At 40.0% G+C, this 25,856-nt stretch overlaps 1 protein-coding gene across 17 annotated transcripts in view; it reads right to left on the bottom strand.

The window, feature by feature from the left end:
- The window catches only part of pde4dip (phosphodiesterase 4D interacting protein), a 410,955-nt gene that overhangs the window by 143,118 nt on the left and 241,981 nt on the right, over positions 1-25,856 (bottom strand). For 13 of the 17 annotated variants that reach the window (XM_048539224.2, XM_048539225.2, XM_048539234.2 and 10 more), the window contains exons 1-3: positions 13,530-16,269; positions 5,063-5,200; positions 4,009-4,128 (exon numbers count right to left, since the gene is read on the bottom strand). In XM_048539224.2, coding sequence (XP_048395181.2) covers positions 4,009-4,128; positions 5,063-5,200; positions 13,530-14,702 — 1,431 coding nt within the window. In that variant the 5' untranslated portion in view covers positions 14,703-16,269. Of the gene's footprint in view, positions 1-4,008; positions 4,129-5,062; positions 5,201-13,529; positions 16,271-25,856 lie in introns of those variants that run through there. The other 4 variants (XM_048539238.2, XM_048539241.2, XM_048539226.2 and 1 more) reach the window with 3 other exon arrangements.

Genomic DNA, 25,856 nt, shown 5'->3' with positions numbered 1-25,856 from the left:
GAATGTTGATGGTGGTGGATTCACTGATGGTAACACCACTGAATGTCAACGGTCATTAGATTGCCTTTTATTGGTGATGGTCATAGCCTGTTGTGTGGTGCGAATGTCACTTGCCACGTGTCAGCCCAAGCCTGGATATTGTCCAGATCTTGTTGCATGTGAACATGGACTGCTTCAGTATCTGTGGTGAACATTGTGCGATCATCAGCAAGCATCCCCACTTCTGACCTTATGATAGAGACAAAGGCAAGGTCATTGATGAAACAGCTGAGGATGTTTGGACCTACGAAACTACCCTAAAGAACTCCGACAGAGATGTCCAGGAGCTAGCTGATTGATTCCCAACAACCACAACCATCCTCCTTCATGTTATGTATGTCTCCAGCCACCGGAGCATTTGCCCCGATACCCATTGATTCCAACTTTGCTAGGGATCGCCACACTCAGTCGAATCTAGCTTTGATATCAAGGGCTGTCATTCTCACCTTACCTCTGGAATTCAGCTGTTTTGTCCATGTTTGAACCAAGGCTGTAATGAAATCAGGAGGTGAGTGGCCCTGGCAGAACCCAAAGTGGGCATCACCGAGCAGGTTATTTCTGAGCAGTTGCTGCTTGATAGTACTGTTCCTGATACCTTCCATCACTTTACTGATGATCGAGAGTAGACTGATTGGACAGTAATTGGCTGTGTTGGATTGGTCCTGCTTTGTGTGTACAGGACATACTTGGGCAATTTTCCACATTGTCGGGTAGATATCTGCCTTATAACTGTACTGGAGCAGCTTAGCCAGGGAAGCAGTAAGTTCTGTGCTATTGGCTTCAGTACTATTGCTGCAATGTTGTCAGGGCCCCTAGCCTTTGCAGTATCCAGTGTCTCCAAGGTTTCTTGACATCATGCAGAGTGAATCGAATTGCCTGAAGACTGGTATCTGTAACGATGTGAGCCACTGGAGAAGACAAAGATGGATAATCCACTTGGCGCTTCTGGCTGAAGACTGCTGCAAAAGCTTCAGCCTTATCTTGTACACTGACGTGCTGGGTTCTTCCATCATTGAGGATGGGGATATTTGTGGAGCCTCCTACTCCAGTGAGATGTTTAGTCGTCCACCACCATTCATGATTGGACGTGGCAGGACTGCAGAGCTTAGATCTGATCCATTGGTTGTGGGATGGCTTAGCTCTGTCTATCACTTGCTGCTTTCACTGTTTGGTGTGCACGTAGTCTTGTTTGGTGCCTTCACCAGGTTGATACCTCATCTTCAGGTATGCCTGGCACTGCTCCTGGCATGCCCTCCAGCACTCTCCATTGAACCAGGGTTGATCCTCTGGTTTGATGGTAATGATTGAGTGGGGGATATGCCGGGCCATGAGATTACAGATTGTGTTGGAGTACAATTCTGCTGCTGTTAATGGCCCACAGCGCCTCATTGATGCCCAGTCTTGAGTTGCTAGATCTAGAAGCTTTTAGATGATAATGATCATAGCATACAGAATTTCAGATTCACCTAGAAGAGCAATCTGGTTCCAAGATTAGTGTCTTTGTTACTCTTATTCATGTTTACAAGGATGTTAAGGCAGAGCTAGGTAAAATCGCCGAGCCTACGGTAAAATGTAGGACAACAAATATGCAGGAAAGATGGAGGAGAACATTAAGACCTCGATAAACATTTATGCAACTGAGAAAGAAAGACTGGTCCCATCTCTGGATCCCTTTCCAACAGTTTCCAACTGAAATCATGGTAATCAACGAGCCAGGCTGTCTACATGCATACAGTAAACAGCCAAAATTATAATCTTGTTTAAAAGATTGCAGAGGCTGCAGATTCCAATGGATAGTTGGCAGCTATCCTGAAGTGAAATTACATGTGGAATTTTGCTGACATTTTGCTTTACCAATTTGTTGCCTGCATGTCTAAGTGATACTGAAATCAAATAAATTCTTTATACTTTTATCCCCACTTACTTTGCCTGTGAATGCACATATCACATAACAAGTTCACTGAACTAGCATGCCTACAGCCACTTCTGTTTAATCATGGCTACTATTTTCACGACGAATTATCACAGGTTTCTTGATGTGTCTGTCTTTACAAATACTAATAGGCTGCTGTCAGAGTGAGCCTTATTAGACACCAGCATGGATTAAACATCACCCTTGAAAACAATAATTGATTATTTTGCAATGTCCACTGCTTGTAAGACAATGCCAACAGCAGGCTCGAGCTCAAATGCTCATGCAGTGTCAGCAGTGGCTTGTGTGAAAGTGCTGCACAATTTCCACATCATTGAAGAAATACATTAGAAGAAACTAGAATGAAGATTGAAGTAGATGGTCTTACACTGGACAAGTTGATAAGTTTATTTAGGGAAAGTTATAACAGATGATGACAGATGTGATGCATAATTTAGAGAAAGGTCAGAAATTGCCTGAAGTAACGTTGCATAAAACAAAACTTAAAGCTTGTAACAAGGGAAAATCTCAGGCTACTACATTCTATCCACTTTCCTGTTTGCCTCAAATACTTAGACAATAAGTAAATATCCAAAGGCAAGGGAGATGCTTGAAATATGGCACTTGAAACAGCAAGACTAAAAAAAAATTTAATAAGTGACACTGAGAGAAGAAAATGTCATTATTTTGTCATTTGATTGGAACTGAAAAGCTACAAAGTGCTTTCCTAGGAGGCAAACAGAGGGCAGCAGAAAGTAAGGTTGACCTATGTATGGTCGGATGATGGATGTCACAGAATGGGTGCAGGGAAGCTTCAGCACTTAGATTAAGATGACATAACAAAGATGAGGGTGGCATACCATGACAACAAATCATTTGGCAGAAGTCACTATTAGCAACAGCAAGCAAAGGCTAAGAGGAGAGTTAACAGTATTCAAAACTTAGTGATTTAAATAGAGGAAGAATGGAGAAACATTTTCCTCTGGAAAATAGGTCAATTATCAGTGGAGTCACAGATTTAAAATCATTAGCATTTGATCGAGAGTGGAAACTAAGGGGTGATTTTGCACAAAAAGGGCTGTTGTGGTTAACGGATTGTACAACCTGAAACAGTGGTGGAAGCACATCCATCAGAACTATGAAAAGGCAAACGTGTACACATTTGATGATTAATTTGCACTGTTAAAGGGAAACAATTGGGGAGTAGGACTCAATTTGAGAGTGTTTTCAAGGTGCTGGTACAGGTCTCCCTCTGTGCTGCAGAATTCAGTGGGCAGAATTTTCTTTGTGTTGGATAATGAGCCTGACGGCAGAGGAGCTGGAGAAACAGTGGGGAACCACGCCAGGAAATATTCCAGAAACATTCACAGCACTGAGAAAGTTTATCAACAGGTGAATAAGGACTTGTATTAGCTTTTCATGAACACTGTTGGAGACAGAATTTGCATATATAAGGCACTGATTGGAGATACCTAAGAGTGCTTATTGGCATTTTCCCAACGGTGGTTTAGCCCCCTGCTATCTGTAAAGGCCACCAATGTAATGGAGGTAGCCTGGGTCATTACAGAGGTTTCTCAGAACCAGATGTTCCATCCTCTGAAGAGGAAACTGCTATCCAGAAAGGCTGCCTGCTTTGCTCTAACCAATCATCCAGAAGGGTTAGCCTTCCAGTTTATTATTTGAAGTATCAGATTTACCTACTTGCCCCCTTTAAAATTTTATTTATAGAGTACATCCACCCAATCACCCAACCACTACAGCAGCATTCACCCTTCTGAGGTTGCTGGGACTTCAGAGCTTCTGACCTTTTACTTAGTCAGCAGCACTGGGAGCTTGCCCATTCTCTTCAACTGAGCCATGAGCTCAGGACAATTAGGGGGTGTCTTCCACGATTATCACAGTGCCACTGTAACTATCAGCAATTATGAGCTTGGGATCCACATTTGGGCCTGATTTCAGGATCTCAAGGTTTGCAGGAAAACTCAGCTTAAGGTTTTATACATTCCCACCAATTTTTTTAAGATCATTACAGTCAACTATACGTGTGTGACACTTACCTCCTTCTCCTTATTTTTCAAAGCTTCCTTCAGGTCCAGCTGGGTTCGATCCTGCTTCTGTAGTGTGTAACGCATTTCCTTTAATTCACTTTCCATTTCTCTTAGATTCTCTTGCAGCATCTGGGGTAATAAAGCCATGATAGATTTGCCACATGCACAAAGCATGGTGAGAGAAATGTTGTTTAGAAACTTTCCTCTCTTCTGTTTTTTTTTTGAAAGAAGCATAATTATCTAAGCTAGACTAGAGTGTTGTCGCATTCTCCCTCTCACACCCCCACCCTGGGCTGTTTGATGGCTATTTTACGAAAATCTCTCAGCTGATGGGAGACTTGACAATGAAGTTCCACAGAGTAAAGCTGGTTCATCTGCAATAGTACAGTCTCAAAGAATTAAAGACCATGTACTGCAGGACTTCCCAAGTGGGAATTAGGGCCCAAAGTGAAAAGCTTAGGAGGCAGCAACGGGTGCCCCACCACCCACGCCCACTCCGACAGGCCCTTCCTTTCCCACTTCACTGATTGTCTAGGGATCACATCAGTTTTCAAGCCTCAAAATGGAATCGCGGTGAAAAATGATTTAGGAAGCACTGACATCACGGAAAGACGTCTCCTGCTCACTCATTTAACCATTTTAGGGAAATAACTGATGTCTAACTGTACCTCAGTCTGGCATTTCCACATTGCTTGAGAGCAAGGTTATCCAACCAGCAGCATTAGGTTAACACATTTCCAGATGCCGGTCGACATAGGTCCATGGCAGCAATAACAGCTTTGAGCTGTATGCGCTACTTATGATCTACTGGCTGGTCCCAGTAGAATTCTTTTGTACCTGAAGATTTGGAGATGTCCAACAGTTCCTTGGAAGAAGTCATATTTGACTCAAAACATGAATGGGTGATCTCACCACAGATGTTACCAGCATTTTCTGTTTTTGCTAAACGTCCAGGACCTGTAGTACTTTGCTGTGGCTATGGTAATTATCCCTCACTGGTTTAAAAATCCAAATTAAAACAACAACAATGTGAGCAGCAGCAGCAACAGGATACATTGCTCACCTTGTTGGCAGACTCAGTCTCCTGGATTCTGTCCTGCAACCCATGTACTTGGACCTGGGCTTTCTGTAGTTCAGCAACACATTGTCCGGCTGCTGACTCATACTGGTTCAACTGCTGCTGCTGCTCCTCAATCAGGTTCTGAGGGAAAAGCAAGGTCACATATTTATTTAATTGATCAAATATTTTAGCAGTGCCACTTTCCAGTCACCAAGTATCTGCCGAGAGTTTCATATACTCTGCGGTAGTTTCTTCCATTATTTAAAAGTGCTCACTCTGCCGGCTCTTAATTAGTGAAGTTAGAAGAGACACGTGACAAAAAACTCACTGCTTTGATCTTACATTGTAACATACATCACATGGCTTTTTTTTAAAAAAAACATGCTGAACTGGGGCATGGGAAGCATTTTTTAAAATTTAGAACAAGGGATGAGGGTGCCAATGGCTGGACCAGTCTTTATTGACCATCTCTAATTGCATTGAAAAGGTGGTGATGAGTCACCTCTAACCACTGCAGTCCGGGATAGGAGCCTACAGCGCTGTTGGGAATGAAGTTTCAGTATTTTTGACCCAGTAACAAATCAAAGTCACGACAGTGTGTGACTTGGAGGGGAACTTGGAAGTAGGGGTGTTCCCAAACACCTGCTGCCCATGTCCTAAGGTAGGAAAAACAACAGGTTTTGAAGGTGCTGTTGAAGGAATTTATTTCAAAGCATAACACAATTTAGTAATTGAGAATCTTGATGCATTTAAACTCAGTGGCAAAATGTAGTTAAGCATTCAGTAGGACATTCAGTACTCTGGACATTGGGATCTGGCAGTGCTGAAAACTAAACAAAAATCGCTCCAAATATTCAATGATTTACACATTAATAATAAACAATGTCGGACACGAGAATAAGTCAATTCCTCACCTCAATGAGTTGCTCCTTCGCCGTACATATATTTGAGTCACTGAAACTCAATGAGCGACAGGAACCTTGCTACTTTCTCCCTACCCTGACACTAGCACATAGGCCAAGGACTGCTCTTGTGGTTTTCAGCTAATTCAGGACAACTAGGCTTCAACCATATAATCCCATTAAGAGTCACAGCACAAACTGCACCCAATCAACTGAGGCAGCAAGTTGTCCAAATTTAATTCTAATTTATCAGCTTGCACAATATTGACTGAGTCCAGGTAAAATTACCTTACCTCTCACCTTATTATGGTAGTGAATATAAGCTGTAGCTGACTGATCTCTTTAAATGAAAATGATCACAATATTTTTAATTAACAAACATAATGTCTAGACAGCAGGAGCAAATGTTACTATGCTGTGCCAGAACACGTGCAAGTAACAGAGGAGGTGCTTGCAAGCTGACCAGCCGATCAATCATCTTCACCAGACCAACGTCAGCCATTTGGCCCCAAGACACAAACGTGAACACACATGCAGCTTCCTAATCTGAGACAGAACTTAAGAAAAGAAATCTCATGCACAAGAGAACACTACAAATCCCGACAACGTCTAAAATTACTAACTCCAAAGACGCATCTGTCCCCTTAATACTCAATGTTACAGCTCCCCATTCTCTGACGGGCTGCAAGTAGATAAAATTTAAAGATCATTCAGATAATTCAACTGCTGACTAAAATCATTGTAGCTGACATGAGGATTGCCACCATTTGCATCAGGAGTATTGCGCAGTTCAGATTTACCCCTTGGTGACAAGAAAACATGCATAATGTTCACCAGATCAATGGCAAGTTTGAATAGTCAATACCTGAAATGACGACTTAAGTTTTGAGGTCAGTTTGTTGCTGGTATAAACCTTACATATAATAACAAGGGCTCAAATTGGTTAAACATAAAAATAGGGGAGAAAAATTAATATCTACTTTTCATCTTCACCCATTGCTGAAGCAGATCTAAGCCACAATCCTCAGGGCCTCCCAAACTTGTTGATTACTGAACTGACAATCAATCATTCAGATCAGCTCGTCTGCTAATGGAGGACACAGTGATGGTGCACAGTTGCTACTCAGCATTCAGTGGAGGCAACATGGGTAAATGTAATAAATTGAAAAAGAAGTAGTATCAGAATATCCCAAAGAGTTAAAGTTCTCCATGATAGCTAAAACCAAAACAAACAAAGACTCGTTTACCACTCAGGGTGCAGAGATCTCAGTAGGTTTTAGTCACTTTACTGGTTTTGTTTCTTAAATTTTCAGTTGCCTCATACCCGGCTGGAACCACAGGCTTGCTGCTTGTAAGCAACTACTTGCTGCTCCCATCTCTTTCTCTCTTCAAACAGAGCAACCCATCAATTGGGACCTGATTTTATCACGTAATTGAGTTAGGATGCCAAGAGCAGACAGGTTATTCATGGACACTCTTGACACTTCCGTTGAGTTCTTTCAAAGACAGTCAGACTTCAGGAATAAAAATTCAAGCAAAGCAAAGTAGGAACATAATTATTTAGTTTGAGATGAAGTAAGGGACTATACAACCTTACAAAGTATAATTGCTTTCTTAAAAAATTGCAACATTCAGGCTGGTCTGGAAATGTACCATCTGTGTCCTGTGCAATATAGCCTGTAACATTTCTAGGTTTGATCTCTGGTGTGAATTGGTTTTGGTGTTTTCATTAAGGTAATGATGAGAATGGTAAAGCTGAAATTAATGACCACAGGCTAAATTCCACTTTGTTTTCAATAAACAGGCAAGTGTAGAGGTGAACAAATAATTGGCTCATGGTGATATCTCTCCCATGTTGAAAGGGCCTGCCAACACTCAAGTCCAACACAAGAATGCTTGTACCACAGTAAATGTCAGCAGCATAGTATATTTTAGGAGGGCATTTGACAGCAATATCATTATCCAAACAAGTCAGTCCTGTGATTGATAGATGTCCGATAGCATTGCTCTGTGTGTTGGTCCTTTAAGCACCATGACATTGCTCAACATGTTGAAATTTATATTGCTGTAATGGAGAGGAAAATGATGCCCGAGAGGCAAGAAAAGTTTTTATAAAACATTTGTGAGAAGCACGAGAAACTGTAAAGTGTCTTTTTAAAAAATAATTTCATTCATGACATGGAGTGATTTGGCAATTTTGGGACAGGAAACAAAATATCTCTAAAGATGCTGCTTGATCAGCCGAGAGAAACAGAATTAACATTTCATTAGAATTACAGGATTGAAAACACAAATATGACAGATTTGCATTCAATATTAGACCTAAAGCTATAAGTGAATATATAGGTGTTTCCTGGATTTAACCATTTTTAACATTCTTTGTATCAATCTGCAGTATAATTATTATTATTAATTATGCATTTGTTCATTCATGGAATTTCGACATCATTGGCAGGAAAGCATATTGCCTATCTTTACTCACCCTGGAAGAGGTGTTGTTAAGCTATCTCCTTAAACTGCTGCAGTCCTTGTGGTTGGGGCCACCACACACTGTTTGGAAGGGAGTTCTAGAATTTTTACCTAGTGATAACCATTGATATGGTTTCAAGCCAGGATGGTGAGGGACTTGGAGGGAAATTTACAGAATGTGGTTATTTTGCGGAAGATTGAGTAAATTAAAGGAAAATGTTGAGGCAATGGATCAAGGTGACAGAGGTCACAGATCAGTGAAGTACTTTTGAAGGAATCAGCAGTTACTGTTATGCACAGGAACGGTATTAGCAAAGTCAAATTACCATCAAAAGCAGTACTCTCAGATCACCGCAGAAGTGTTAATGATTCCTTGATCAAATGGTGGAACACGGGAAAAAACAGTAACCTCTGAAGAAAAAATAACATAAGGATAAGTTCATTGGATCTTTAACATACTATGTTTGAGGAGTGCACCCAGGATGAAAATTTATACCACGCAATGTTACAGCTTTGCCCTGTGGTGCCTATTAGGGGAAAGGGACGTGAATTCTCTCTTCTATTTCAAAGTAATCCCTGTCAATACTAAATCCAGGTCAGAAATTAGAATATAAAATGTGAGGCTGGATGAACACAGCAGGCCCAGCAGCATCTCAGGAGCACAAAAGCTGACGTTTCGGGCCTAGACCCTTAGGCCCGAAACGTCAGCTTTTGTGCTCCTGAGATGCTGCTGGGCCTGCTGTGTTCATCCAGCCTCACATTTTATTACCTTGGATTCTCCAGCATCTGCAGTTCCCATTATCACAGAAATTAGAATGTTTATTTTCAATTCTGCTATCTGGGCCGTGTTAAATATTTAGGTGTTTAATGTTCTAAAACATAGGACAGACAGTCAAATGAAATAATTTTATTTTCAGATTTACAAATCTCTCCCAATTATTTTCTGGGATATGACAAGGATGCTATGCTAATTCAAGTTGTTGTTGACATCAACAAACCTACATTTTCCACTTTTACTTTAGAATCTGGGTGTTAACTGACAATTTTTCGTACAGATGTAGATACGCAGCTAAAAAATATCCACACATTAAATCTGTCTGAAGGACAGACAGGTTGTTAACATGGCAAATCCCGGCTGAGCAAGGACATTACCTTGGACAAAGCAGATGGTCTTTTGCTCTCTACAATTTGCCAAGTCTGAAATTACTCAAAGCTGACATTTAGCTACACATCCCAGAAGGGACATTTGTCTTCCAGATGAACACAAAACAGTAATCACAATGTAGTAATGATTCTGGCTGATCAATTTCAAGCATGAATGATTCACAGTCATGTTCACACATGATTATAATAATATAAAACATTGAATGCCTGATGTGTCATTTTCACAACTTCCACTGGTGCAGGTTCCCAGTCACCTGGACAAAACGGAGAGGGGGGAAAAATGTGAAAGGTTGGTCACTTGGAATGCAATATAATCTCAAAGGGTGACAGTGGGGTGGTTCTGGAGAGCAAGCTGTCCCATGTTATTTCTTTTGCTGCATTTTTCATCTGTGGCTCTCATGGAAGCGACTTGAGAGACAAAATTTTCCATCTATTCTGCCATTTGGAGTAGTGCAAGTATCACTGCCGATATAGAATGCACCAATTTAAGGAGGTTAGAGCTAAGAGTGATAATCCCAGAGTTCAGGATATCTGCTCAGATGTTAAGAGAAGTAAGAGGAAATACAGTAAATTGGGCTTGGTGAGAGAAGTAATGATGGTGGTGGTGGTTGGGATGTGCCCAAATACACATCAATAGCCTTGGCAAGTGCAGGAAAGAGGTTCAGATGGGCAGCATGAGGAGCTTTGCACTAAATTTCAATGCAAACACGCAGGTAGTAGTCCTGCGTTCATAATCTGAGCCACACGCAAACTGTGCAAGGCAAAGATTACGAAAACGAATGCAAAGCTCAAAATCTTTGCATAAAAAAGGAAAATGTTTTAACTGTCACTAGCAAAAAAAATTAAGGATTGTATTTGATCAAAGGAAAAGAGCTATAAAGTTATCAAGGGACTGAGGATTGGTAAGGTTTTAGAATTCTGCAGCTATGGACCAAGGAAAAGAAAACAGAATGAGAGCAAACCAGCAAGAAACAAAAATGGATTGTAAAACCTTCTATATGTAAAAAGAAAAAGATTAGCTAAAAGAAGTAAAGGTACATTGCAAGCAGAGTCAGCAGAATTTATAATACAGGATAAAGATATGACAAAGAAACTATAAACTACTTTGTGTGTGTCTGCCTTCAGTGAAGGAAGTACAAAAAATCTCCCAGAAGTAATGAGGACTCAAGAGACTAATGTAAAAGAAGATCAGCAAGAAAAGAATGTTAAGAAAAGGGTATCACTACAGAAATTAAATATGACATAGGGTAGATAAATACCCTTGACCTGATGGTCCACATCCAAGTATTGAAAGAGTCTGCTGCAAAAATAGTAGATGTATTTTAAGGGGTCATCTTTCTAAATGCCACAGACTCTGGAATGGTCCAGCAGTTAAAAGGTAGCAAAAGTAGAAAGTAGCAACCACACAATTTAAGAATGGAGACAGTGCTGAACTTTATAGGAACATGGGTGTTCTTTTTCGTGAATCAAAAAATTAATGAGCAGGTACAGCAAACAATTAGATGGGCAAATTATATGTTAGCCCTTATTACAAGACTATGAGTGCAACAGTAAAGCTATACTAATGTCATGCGTGTGCAATTTTGGTCTCCTTATCTAGGTAAAGACATACCATCAAATATTAACCAAAGTAATTCCTGAATCGCAGAACTATCATACGTGGAAAGATTAAATAGTTTGGACCTTTATTAGAAGAATACAAAGTGATCTCATTCATAATTAAAATATTATTTTTAAAACAGAGGTCAACAGGATAAGAATGTTTCACCTGGTATGTGTGTGGATGGAGTCCAGAATCCTGGACAAAGCAGGGATAGGATTGAGATGAGATATCTCTTCACTCAGAGGATGAATCTTTGGAGTTTACCAACCAGAAGGTTGTGGAAGCTCAATCACTGAGTAGGTTTGAGACTGAGACCAATAAATTTCTCTATATTAAAAACATTAAAGGATACATGGGTAGTGCAAGAAAAATGTTGCTTAATAAAGATCAGTCATGTTCTCAATGGCAGAGTGGGCTCAAAGGGCTGAATGGTCTAGTTCTCCTTTTTTCCTTTTGATCAAAGCAGAAAGCAGTTAAAATATGTTAATTACAATCATTTTTATTCACAGGGGCACTGGGTCAGATTTTTATCCTTTCCTCAGATATCTGGACTTAAATCTAGCCAAGTCCAAATGATATAAAATTATTCCCTTTCCATTGGTGGTAAATGTTGTGTTTCTCAAGAGAGCATGATCCTGTCAAAAACTGATATTAATTAACAGAGACACAGGCAGGAAATAGAAAAGTTAGTCTTTGGTGTCAAAAGGATTTTGAGGTTAGATTTGAACAAGATTGTTTGGGAGATCACATGAAGCTTTACTCTGCATCTAGTTTTGATAGATCAGACTTGGGATGACTTGATGTTGGAACATGGGTTTTAATTATAACTGGCCAACCAGGCAGAGACCAGATGGAGAGGTTAAAAATGGGTTGGGGAGGGAGGGGAGGTGAGGGTTTGACTTATTTACTCTTTGCAGTCTAGACTGGTTGGCTACAACTTTGAACGGATGATGGCAAATACACTCATCCCCAACCAGTTCTATAGCTTTAAATAGATCACTGGAACCGGTTCTGCTTTCCTGTGAACCTGAAGTCTAAGCAATGGAGCAGTCCTAACTTCCCTACCAAGCTACCACCTGCCAGGAACAGCAGCTCAAATCAGAACAGGTTCAGCAAATTGTGGCCCTGGAGAACTCATTTTGGCCATATAATGAAGTCTGAAGTCACCCCTTCTCTTTGAGGTCCAATTCCCCCACTAAGCACCAACAAGCAACTGACAAGTCCTGGGGACCACAATTCTGTGCTCCCAATACCAGATCCCTGCTGCCTGATTTTAAAAGCTAGGCAAATAATTCCCAGAATGCTGGCTGCCATTATGTTTAGGAATTAGGAAAATGACAGTCTTATGAGGCCCATCCATTAAACTTGGCTGAATTTCCAGTTTGCTTTTCAAGGGCAAATCATTGACTGTTGCTTTCCAAGTAGTTAGCATCTACAGTAGAAGGTCATCCATTCTCCAACACTGATTTTGCTCACTTTGATGACCATTTCTTTTTAAAATAATACTGAACTCCAATCCTTCAAAAGAAGTTTTATTCCAAGTGACTAAAATAAGTCACTTGACGTAGGGTGCTGCATTTTCACCAATGCTGATGTTGCTCCTATGCATGTCCTTTAATAGTCTTTGGGCTGTAACTGATGCTAAGGTGGAGGCCCTGCCCTGTCAAATCCAACCAAAGATACAGCAAAAAGGAATGACACAGTAGCAAAAATAATATCAACACATTAGGGCTTCATGGAATGTATTAAATACTTCACAAACCCTGCAATCAATTTATCCATGCCAATCAGTATCTTTTATTGAACCACGCTCACGTAGCCAAAAGTTTCATTCCAAATGATGTATATGATAGCAACGAAAAGGAAAAGCCCTAGGTTTCACGACAGAAGGCGTTCAGCAATGATTTATACTGGGATAAAAGCAAATTACAGAAATGCTGTAAGTCAGAAACAAACAGAAAATGCTGGATAAACTCAGCAGATCTGGCAGCATCTGGAGAGAGAGAGGGGGGGGGGAGAGAGAGAGAGCGAGAGAGAGTGAGAGAGAGATTTAACGTTTCAGATCCAATGACTCCTCACTCTGACTGGACTTGAAATGTTAACTCTGTTTCTCTCACCACAGATGCTGCCACACCTGCTGATAACTTTTCTAGCATTTTGTGTTTATTTATGCTGGGCTGGGGGGTTGGGTCATTAAATAAAAAAAGCTCAGCAACTATTTTAAAATATTACACCGAGATTTGTCCGATGGCTCTGTTGCTTCTAAGTGTTAATCTGGGTCAGAAGAATATTGGGAAGATAACAAATTAGATAGTAGTCACAATTCAAATACCTGGGTGCAAATTGGAATATATTCATCAAGGACGTCCTGAAAGAGTTCCTCAAGATCTGCCACATCATCAAAGTTAAGGTGCATCCTGAGAGGATCTATGCCTTTGTTAACAATTTCACAAGCATTGTTCTGTAAATGAGACCTGGAAGTCCCATCCAAAGTACCACTTGATTGAGAGCCCAATGGAGAAGGCCTGACTGGAACTGGCAGTTTGCTGCCTTTTGGGATCGGTACAGGCCTATATTCAACATTCTTCACCAAGCCAAGGACAAAGTCTAGTTTTTGTCTATACAACAAAGGATGGGTTCCTTGACCATCTGAAAAGTCTGATTTGGGACTTCTGTCATCTTTGGCACATTTTTCTACTTGTGCTGCTTCATTGGTCTGCCCAGAGCAAGACTCCACCGTAGGACCAAGTGATTCAACAGAAGAGGCTGGAGATATTTTATCCAGTGAGTCAGCATAGACAGAAGTCCTAGACTCACACTGCCCAACAGGCACCGTTTCACATATGACTGGCATTGCAAGTCCTTCCTCAGCAGTTGTGCTGCCCACCACACTACTTCCACACTTAATGGAATGATCAGAAGAAACAGTCTTCGCCAACTTGCGAGGTAGTCTGCAAACTGCCTCATAATCTGCATCAGTCACACGCAAGGCTGAACAGCTGCGACACTTCCGGGATTTGTAGCTTGAGGTGTCTGAAGTCTGGCAACTGTGAGTTTCCATGGCTTCCTCACCTTGCTCTGTCCATGATTCAAATCCAGAATATACAAAGTCATCCTGTAGCAGTGCATGATACCGAACATCAGGTAGGTTGGAGCTCCCCACTGCAACATCCTCCCCCTTGGTGTCAGTACTTGGCTCCTCATTATTTTTACGATATAGACTAGCTATGCAGTACTTGATACGATCTTTCTCTACGAGTAACTTCTGCAAACGCTCAATGGACAGTGCCTCAATCCTTGCAATAACTGTATCAAATTTGTAGATACGGTCTAACATAAATGCACATTTGCTGCAAGCAAACTCTGCCTTGCCATCTCGAGATACCTCTTTTTCCAGTACGTGAGATAGGATAACCTGTAGGTTTAGTCTGGAAGCTGTGTGAAAGATCCATCGTCGTTGGTTACCACACAGTTCCCGGGCACAGATCCTACAAACCTCCTTCATTCTCCAGCATGTAGTTGACTGAACACTGAAGTAGCTAAAATAAACACACACAAAAAACAACCAGCCAATGTGTTTAAATATGAAGAGAAATGTCACAAACTTAGTTCACGTGGGCTTTGACCTTGGGTTCTGGAGAATAATTAAAAAGCTAGCTGGTTTGTATCGATAAATAGGTAAAGTTTCAGCAGCAAAGCTTCAAACAACCGGGCCAGCAGGAAGCCAATCAAAATCCGTGCTTGTAAGCAAGCCACCAAATGTACACAGGCTCCTGTGCACTGCCGTTGCATCCCACATTAATGTTGGGCTGTAAGTTATTCAGGGTTTTTAAAAAAAATGACAGGCGTTATCTGGAGGCATTTCAGGGCGTAGGTCGGCGGCGTCACTTCCAATCTCGGTATTATATTAACGCTTTTACAAATGATGTTCCATAAGCATAAATACCCTGCAATAAATTATTAATTCAAAATCGGTATCCTATATAATTGAGTGTTCCCTCATTTTCTTTGTCTCCAGTTTAAAGGCAATCCTGGTTAAATTTAACGCAATTACAGGTGAATGAAGAAGTGGGCGGCGGTTCCTACGTTTCAGAGAAACAGTATCTTTCTCCGAGAAATTTCGGCCAAGGGTATCTGTTCACGAGCAATGCCAGTAAGAGTTCATTGCATCGTGTCGCCGAATGAATACCAGCCCGTTTTATTCTCGAGTCGTTTGAGAAACATCTGCATCTCGCTGGGCACGCTGACTACCCAAGGTATGATATTAATTCGGCCAGAGAGAGAAAGAAAAAAAAAAATCACCAGTCACCAGCCCGTCGTCATCTTCGCTGCTCTCAGTCAGTGGTGGTGGAGAGCGAGTAGTTTCATATCGGAGGCTGAAGGCACTGCGCATTGAATATCAAACAAAGGCACCAGAGGCCGATTAACGGGAGCAGACTGAAAGAGAGAGATTCTGCGTAAAATTAATTAAATCACGTCCCGTTAGGTGGCTTTCCCGGATGCGATGTCAGGGGGGACGGGAAACTGCTGCTTTGTAATTATCCAACCCGGCAGTGATGTGGCAACAATGTCGCCGAGTCTGACTTTCTGTTTCGGGCAGACATCTGGGAGAAACCACCCGTTACCTGGGGAGAAGCCGCTACATTCTGCCTCTCTCCAGCTCAATGCCCAATCACGTACTGTACTGCGACCGACAACAAAGTAACCGCATTCAATCAGGCACAATTCCGGGAGGTAACCCACCGGAAAAAAACCTCCAAAGGCGAAGAGGAAGGACCGATCAACCCTTGCGCGCACCCGTCTGCATCGTGGTACGGTTCTCCGCCCCGGCAGCCCGTCTACATCTGGAGGAATATTATCTTTCTCAGAGATAAATTTTCTGAAGAAGGGTCTAGGCCAGAAACTTCAGCCATCCTGCTCTTCTGATGCTGCTTGGCCTGCTGTGTTCTTCCAGCTCTGCACTTGTCTCATATCTTTCTCCGGCTCGGTTTCCCATGTCGGGGGGAAGACTCTAACCAAGACCCGGCTCCCTACTCACGAACGAACTCCCATCCCACACGCACGCACGGAAAATCGGACAGAAAAATTTGTTTCCGCATGTTGTGAATAAGGGGTTAAATGTTGTGAAAACACCGCGGGTTTCGACAACCTGGCTTGATAATTTTGTATCGGAAAATATTTTTTGCATTTATCTTGAAAGATAGTTTTGTGCGAGGTTGGCGGGCATTGTGGTAAACTCCCCGCTGCAGTCACGAAAAATACAACTGATCCCTTGTCTCGTACTCTTTTTCAAAATAAAATCTGTAAGCCATGAATGACCTGGGTGCTTCAAGTCCTGGTTTAAAATCGGGAGGTTCAGAGCAGTGTCAGAAATGTTCTAGTAATCCATAGAAAAAAAACCCAATACATTTGATTGTTCCATGCCGTTCTGACCTTAAGTTGGGAATGCTTAAGAAAAAGAAAACGCTTTATTACGGTCTCTTGCAGGATCTTGTACCCTACAGCCAAAAATACGTTTTGAATGATCACCGAAAATGCTGGAGAAACTCAGCAAGCCTGGCAGCATGTGTGCAGCTAGAAGCAAAAGTTAATGTTTCGAGTCCAGCATAAGTCTTCAGAATTCAGACGATGCCTCTGGCATTTTCTATGTTTGTTTCAGATTTATTGCACCAGTAGTATTTTGCGCAAAACATATCTGACACGCAGTTATTAGCATCAGACAATTTGCACAGGCTAGACCCCACAAACAGCAGAAAAGTAGATAACCAGATAATTGGAGATATTGGTTGAAGGACAAATATGAGCTAGGTCACCTTACACGCACTGATTCTAATAGTGATCATGACAAACATATGCACAAATCCATTGACTTTTTTTGGCTTCTTCCCTCTCACCGTAACCCCCTGTTCACTTTTGATGTTTTGCATTGCCCTTCATAGGCTTTATATTTAAATATTTAATTGGCTACCCAAATGATTTACTGGTGGTGGTTAAAAAAGGGGAAAAAAAAATCAGTGATTTTGGTGATGGGAAAGTTGCATGTGATAGCACTTGTGTATGTACAAAAAAAAGCAGGAACACAGTAGGCCATTTAGCCAATTAGTTCTTTCCTGCTATTCAGGAGACCATGATTGATCTTATTGAGGCTTCAACTCTATCTACCTGCTCCTCCCCATAAAACTTTCCACATCCTTGATGTACCATATGATTTTTTAAAAATTCCTTTGATGGTGCAGATGGGGCCTTGGTTAAAGGATTGTCTAAGAAGCAAAAAAATCCTAGCCATACTTAAATAAATTGACATTTTAGGACTAAATTTTCTCTGCTAAAATGGGTAGCTGAATTGGGGGATTTCCGAATTAACTGATTTGTCTCATTAGAAAGGAGCTTAAATCTCACGATCAATACTCTGGTGGGGTATCTGGAAAGATGAGATAGACCAGTACCTACTGACCTAAGAAGCTTGCTGGCCATGATGGCAGGCTGTTTTTTTTTCAGAAAGCCTACCTCATTTCTTTATCTCAGTAGTGTTATAAAAGATGTAATGCACTCATGTCTTAAGCCCATCCATTCCTCATTATCCTCTCATCCAACCAACCTACGCCATGAGCATTCAGCTGTGCTGACAGATTTCTTACACCTGTTCTTATTACGGATCCTTGGCTCAAAACTCAGACCCAAAAGAATTATCTTGGTAGGGGCTTCTGTTTTGACAAATGAAGAAAATTCTTAATTTTCCTCGACTGACATCTTTAAGTGGTTATAACAAGTTCTGGGATCTCATGTCAATGTCACAATTTTTTTTTGCCCAAGAATAAATGTGTGAAGTGTCTGAAGCCTGTCATGAACATTTTTAATAATTTTGATTGAGCCTTTTTCATTGGGTTGTATGGATGATTTCATTTTTCAAAAGGTGATTTGTGAATGGATGAGTAGTTTTCTGAACAGGTCCAACAACATTACTGTTACTGTACAGATCAGTGGTTCTGTTCTGTGCAGGTAGTGATTTGAAGGGAACATGAACAGGAATGGGAGGGGCTTGGAAAATACATGAAAGACTTTTTGAAATTATTTTTCAAAACATTCTAATTATGGTTCACAGCTGTTCTGAGGGGCCACGAACCATGAGCAATCCAGAAGCTGACCAGACTCCTTGAAAATTGTGGGAGGCTAAGAGAATGCTTCCACAAATACAGCATGCCAGCTTGGAAGTGCACATTGTGAGCTAGCCAGCATCATCCTTGCATCAATCCATCAAAATTTGGAATACTAGGAATAGAGGCAGGAATCAAATTCCACCCACTATTTTTCAATGACACTGAAGATTTTCTAATTCTAGAAAATTAGGTGAACTTTTAACAGATGAGCTTGTATCCATGACTGTCTACCTCAAAGTAAAGTGTACTATTGCTAAACCAAAAACCTAGTGACCAGAGATCTTGATGAATGTTCTAGATTGAATACTTTATTTGTATATGAATGGAGGGCTGGGGAGTTATATGAAAGGTAGGGGAGAATCTAGACCAGAACTATGGAGAAAATAAAACATACTAACTCAAGATATTGTCTGGCCTGGCTAACAATCCCACATTCTGTGAATGAATAAAAAGAATACTGCAGTGGGAAAAGTGTGGAAAAAAAATGCTCTAAGTATAGTTCACCTCTTAATCAAGTCAAGTAGTTACAATGAATTGGTTACCTTTTGCACTGTTCACAAAACAGTAAATAAAATGTTGACAGCATCTTCAGGAAACATCAAGGTTTCTTTTCAAAAACAAAGTTGCTGGAAAAGCTCAGCAGGTCTGGCAGCGTCTGTGGAGGAGAAAATAGAGTTAATGTTTCAGGTCTGGTGACCCTTCCTCAGAACTGTTCCGAAAAGTTCTGAGGAAGGGTCACCGGATCCAAAATGTTAACTCTGTTTTCTCCTTCACAGATGCTGCCAGACCTGCTGAGCTTTTCCAGCAACTTTGTTTTTGTTCCTGATTTACAGCATCCGCAGTTCTTTTCGTTTTTAATCAAGGTTCATTTTGACAAGGCACAGAACAAAGAATTGTGCTGATAGTCATAGGTGGCAATGATAGTTTTGCACAGAAGCTGAATGATATGGTGTAACTATTGGAAGATAGCCATTGGCCTAACCTCTCAATTCTGATTATTGTATATTTTGATTGTCTCAGAAATGATGCCAGTTGTGAGACAAACAGAAAAAAAATGCTATCACCATTACTGACTTTGCACATAGTGAAGAAGTGAAAGAGCAGGTTTATGTAGACATAGATCATGCATTTAGCACCAACTGATTATAAATGAAATTTCAATGTATAGATTGGTAGAAATATCAGCAGTTTTACATAAGTGCCAACTTTACTCAATGGTCATATCTGCACTTAATTTTTAGCATATTAAAAAGGTATTACATTAAGGGCACTGGATATGAAAACAGGTAAAATGGACTGGCAAATTAGGTTAAGAAGTCTGTCAATAGATTACCAATGACAGACCTTTAAGTGGATATAATAAGGAATACTGAATGATTACATTCCACTGAGAGAGAAAAAAAATCTAGAGGAAGGACCTGCCACTCCATCTTAACTAGAAAAGTTAAAGATACTGTTAAACTTAAAGAAAACACATAAAATTGTATAAAGATGGGTGGCAATTAAAAAATTACTCAGAACATAAAAGGCAGAGAAGGACAAATATACAATAACAGTGGAAAATAAGAGTAAGAGAGAAAGCTAGTTGGAAATAAAAGAACTGATCATAGGAGCTTTCATTAGCTTTATTCTTTTGTAAAATAAAAGTGAGTGGGGTTCTGTCAAACAAAGTCTGGGGAAGATAAGGAGATGATTGATAAATTGAAGATTTGGCATTTTGTATCAGTTTTCACAACAGAAGACACAAGTATCATTCCAGGAATAGCTGTAAGTCAGGAAATAGAAAGGAAGGAGGAGCTCAAAAATAAAAGATAGATTCATCACAGAAGAGATGCTGAGGAAATTGCTGGAGTTGCGGACTGACAAATCCATGTGTCCTGATAGACTTTATGCCAGGGTCTGAAAAGTAATGATTAAGGAGTTCAAGCATTAGTTCTAATTATTTAAAACTCCCTTGATTTGGGGGAAGGATCCTATAGATTGGAAGTAGTGGGTTTAACTGCTTTATTCAAAAAGGGAGGGAAAAAGAAAGAAAGCAGGAAACTACTGACCAATTAGCTTTGTGCGATCATAGGAACAGGATTAGGCCACTTAGCCCCTCAAGCCTGTTCCACCATTATTTTATAACCTCTGTGGAAGGAAAATGCTAGAACCTATTAATTAAGAAATTGTAGCCGGGCACTTGAGAACATGAATGCAATCAGGCAGAATAACATGGTTTATGAAAGGAAATCATGCTTAACCAATTGAGCAACTTGTGCTGGGGATAAAGGGGAACTGCTGAACGTAATGTAGTGATGGCATGTTACAAAGTCTCTAAAATGTATTTAAAATGTGTTTTATATGTAAATAGTTTGGTTTTTTCTATTTCATCTTCATTAGTTTTGCAAAATAAACTCCTGCTTTATTATTTAAAACAAATCTGCAGCATCACATATTTTCAGTGAACAACCACCTCATTAAAGGCAAAAATAAAATCCATCAAGCCAAATTCTAACTTGTTATTGATTACATTAATTGGATCATTAACATTTCACTATCATTTAGGCCACTCTCACTTAGCCAGCTCTCTTGTCTGATCAGATAACAGTGTGGAGTTGGACAGGCCAGGCAGCATCAGAGTGGCAGAAAAGTTGATGTTTTGGGTCAGGACCCTTCTTCAGGAAAAAAAAAGTCTTGTTTGGTCAGTTGGTTTTACCACCCTACCATTTTTCACATCATTCAGAAATTTCTTGACCACCCTCTTTATTTAAGTCTAAATTGTTAAAATACACCACAAACAGCAAGGACCCCAGCACTGAGCCCTGTGGAACACCACTGAAAACAGACTTCTATCAGAGAAACTTCCCTCTGCCACCACCCTTTGCTTCTTATGCCTCAAGTCAATTTTGAATACAACATGCCACTTTTACTTGGATTCCTCGGGCTCATACTTTCTGGAGGAAATTTATCAAGCCTTGTTAAAGTCAGTATAATTACATAAAGTGCATGACAGAGCAAAGTAATTCCACAGCCAGTGTATCAGAATTCTAAGTTTTGCAGTCCTGCCATGTCCAGTCTGAACAATTAAACAACACACTGGAGAAGAACGTTTCACAATAATCTTCATCCTCAATGACAGGAGAGTTTAACACTTAATGCAAAAGGCTAAAGCATTTGCAACAATCTTCAACCAGAAGTGCTAAATAGATGATCCATCTTGGCCTCCTTTTTAGCCAACTTGGTTCACTTGACATGATTGCAAGGAATGGTTAGAGATACCATACATTGCAAAGGTTATGAGCTCTGACAACATTCTAATAATAGTACTGATGACTTGTACTCCAGAACGTGCTGCTGTACCTCTTGTCGAGTTGTTCCAGTCCAGCTACAATAATGCCATTACCCAAAAATGGAAAATCGCTTAGGTATTCTGTACACAAAATGCAACTCAGCCAATTACCAACCCAGTGCAAGTAAGTAGCACCTGCTCAGTAATAATCTGCTCACTGACACCAAGTTTGGGTTCTGATGGAGCCACTCAGCCCCTGACCTCATTACAACCTTGATTCAAACATGAACAAAACAATCTGACTTCCAGAGGTGAGGTGGGAGCATTATTAACATTTAATTCAACCCGACTTATCTCTCCTCCAAAGTATTTCTCAGGATTAACTGGCCAGATATCATTTCCAAATTAATTTAAAACTGCACATAAACAACGGCATGCTTCTTCCTTACTGCATTCCAGTTTTGCATTTATTGGAGATTATAAAAATTGCAAAACTAAGATCTACAGGGAAAGGAAGCATTTTCTCCTATAGCTGTGATCTCAATCTAGGGGAAAAATATTACTGCTTCAATTTAGTTTGCAGTTCTGGTCTCAAAATTCAAAGGAAGGATAATTAAAGCCAAGAAAGCAAGGGTAGACAAAGGACTGTTAAGTGTGAGAAACGTAATGTGATTAATATCCACTGTGAAAAAGTGTTAGAAAAAATGTACAAGACTAAAAGCATCAGTATGAGGGTTCCAATAGAGGTCGGATATACTTGTCCTGGAGGCAGTGCAGCAAAGGTTCACCAGATGGATTCCTGGGCTGGGCTGTTGTCCTATGAGAAGAGGCCAACTAAATTGGGGCTTACTCCATCAGGAGTTGAGAAGAATCAAATGTGATCTAATTGAAACACCAAATTCTAAAGGGATGTGAGAGTAGACAGAAGTTATTTCCCTCACCTAGGGAGCTATAACAAGGACATAATCTCAGGATAGAAGGTCAAATACTTAGGACTGAGATGAGGTGAAAATTCCTTCACTTGAAGGAATATTAATATATGGAGCTTCTTCCCTAAAGGATTATGGTATATTCTGCTATGGAGTATGTTTAGGCTGACACAGACCTATTTTCCCTCTTTCAATGCATAGGAGAATAAGCAGAAAAGTAGATTTAAGATAGAAGATTGCCATGAACTTACTAAATTGTGAAACTGATTCATGGAGCTATATGATTTGCTCCTGCTTCTAATTCTTATGTTAAGACAATAGTTATTTACTTTTTGTTGAATAATGCAAATCACAAATTGAATGCTGCTTTGGGGGAATAAAAATTAATTCAAGTCTCTCTGCATACTTAAAAAATTTCCAAAAGAGCACCAAGGAGTTCTTGTGCACAGCATTTTTTTCTGTTATTGTGCATAGAATTGCAACAGTCATTTTACACTCAGCAATTGTCCACAAACAGTACAGATAAAATGGGATACTGACTACTTGGTCAGACACTTGTTGCTAAGAGGAATCCATCAATGCAAACAGAATGAGTCAGCAGTACTGCTATATCATCCTGCAGAGTCAGGAGAGCAAGCAACACTACAAAGGCTAAAACACTCTGAAGATCAGACAGTCTCTCCCATTGAAGGCATCAACACAAAGATTTAGTTTGCATTGATGGGTGCCAGAAAGCATCCACTAGCAACTGGCATGCATCTTTTTAATGATCCCAACCTAAAGAAATGATCTGGGTTGGGAGTGAATTTGGCAAGATGGATAAAAATCCTATTTTGGGGGAACTCTGCCCTAAAAAGGTGTAGAAAGTCCAGTCTATTTTTTGAAGCAGCAATATGTGACATAAGGGAACGTATAGTCAAAGCAGTAACAAAAATCAAAGATATTTCTAAATTTTGAAATATCAGAATTTTAAGATGCACAAGGTCCAATTTTCCTTTCTCAGCTGAACTTGCTGGTCTTAACCATCAGAATAGTGGAAGCGCCACTTCCTCATGATGCTTCTTTTAACATGCTGGAGCACAACAATGAGAGAAAATATGTCTATATTTAAATTCTTAAAGCCTGCAAAGAATCATCTTGTTTGAGTTGTACAATTGCACTGTCCTTTCATTAAAATAATTGATGACGTTACTCCAGTGTTGAACTTGACTCAGTGCAATGTTTCCAATATAATCATTCCATAATTCCACATACATTGATGTGCATCTTCATGAAACATGTGTTTAATAGTGACTCCATTAAATGAAAGACACTTGCAAGAAGAGATTAGACTCTTAAACATACAATCAGTCAACTGTTGTCTTATTAAATAACACACTAAGTTTCAATATGGTGCATTGTTCTTAACTTGTAGAAGCAAATAGACACTGAGCATGCAGACATGTTTTTGTTAGCTGGACTTAATAGTATTCTTACCTCAAATAATTTAACCTGTTGCTTCATTATACTGTAGTAAAGGGATTGCTGCATTGTCAAAGTTACATATTTTCAGGTGAGATACTGAACCAAAGGATGATCTGGATATTCTTCAAGATTTCTAGACAACATTCATCCTAGAACCAATGCCTCCAAATGTTATCTGGCCCTTTATTTATTTGCTAATTGTCAAAAAGCATTTAATTAGTAGCATGTAAAACATTAGTTAGGGGCTACATTTGGAATATTGTTTGCAGTTCTGGCTGCTACAGTATAGGAAGGATGTGGAGGCTTCAAAGCGGGTACAAAAGTCATTCATCAGGATGTTTTTGGATTGGAGTGAATTAGCTTTAAGGAGAGGTTGGACAACTTGAATTGTTTTTTGCTAGAGTGTTGGAGGCTGAAGGGTGAGCTGATAGAAATAAAATTATGAGAAACATATATAGTGTATCTGCAACTCTCTATGGATAGTTGTAGTCTTTTACCGCAGGGTGGAAATGTCAAATACTAGGGGCATAGGTTTAAAGTGAGAGGGGGAAAGTTTAAAGGAGATATGAGAGTCAATGTTTTTCATTTTACACAGAGGGTTGGAAGTGCCTGAACTGCTCTGCCAGGAGAGGTGGTGGAAGCAGATATGATAGCAACTTGTGATATTATAGAATTCAGAACTGTTTAACTTTCATTGATTGAATGAATCAAAAGACAAACTATTACATACAGAAAGCAGCAGCAGCAATAACTCTGTCTGGATGAGCTGTTTAAGAGACGAGAACAGGTTGTTACATAGAGACGGAAAGTAATCAGCCATGTCTTGGGAAAGGAGTCGAGATCACACAAACAAAACTGTTTTGTCACCTGCTTGATAAACTGGATGTGTTATAGCCACAAAGGACAAGGATTGCTCTCCAGAAGAACTTAAGGAGTTAATAAAGCTGTTTCATCAAATAGTCACTGAAGGCCAAATGTAACAAGGAACATAAAAGTTATGTCTGATAAGGGAGCAAGCTGCAGGACTCCAAGAGAATAATTAACATTTTGGATGAAAAGACTCTAAAAATCATCAATGTATTACTCCATAGGCCTGAAGGATGAAAATCCGCATTAGAATCAAACATCAGAACTCTCACTTTAGCAGAATTTCAAAGAGCACACTGCATAAAAATCAAACCCTGGATACTTCCAAAGATAGACACTATTGATTAAGATTGTGGCCAAGTTCCACCATTAATCAGGTAATAGCCAAGTTGGGTTGGGAGGCTTAAATTGCTTGCTTGAGAGGGTTTATTTTGGTTACTACATGCAATACGGCTTAAATTATTGTTTCAGTACTTGATTGTCTGTGAGATTTCTTAACAAGTAGCCAAATTAAAGGTAATTTGTGGTGATTTAACCACAAACATTTAAGAAGCATTTAGACAGACACAAAATAGTCAGGGAATAGAGGGATACAGACCATGTGCAAGCAGATAATATTAATTTAGAATGACATCATGGTTGATGCATGTATAGTGGGCTGAAGGGTCTGTTCCTATGCTGTACTGTTCTATGTTCACATGAATATTCTAATAGTCCGCACAAGTACTCAGGCAATTGAGGAATAAATAAAATAAATGCAGTAAGTTTAATAATTCTACAGCATCTTCAGACAGAAAATGTACAAGAATAAACTTGCATATCCAAGATATCCCAAAGTATAGACACAGAATTGGCACAGAATTCTTGAAATGTGTCTAGAAGAACTTTTTAAGTCCGAAAAGACAGGGGTTGGTGCTGGACCAGAACTCTTGTCTGCTGTAGGTAACCAAGAGAGATGATTGCAGGGGCTC

This window comes from Stegostoma tigrinum, chromosome 8 (assembly GCF_030684315.1).
Source record: "Stegostoma tigrinum isolate sSteTig4 chromosome 8, sSteTig4.hap1, whole genome shotgun sequence".
NCBI lineage: Eukaryota > Metazoa > Chordata > Chondrichthyes > Orectolobiformes > Stegostomatidae > Stegostoma > Stegostoma tigrinum.
Note: the sequence above shows the minus strand (reverse complement) of the source record. Positions and strands in the feature narration are given on the sequence as shown.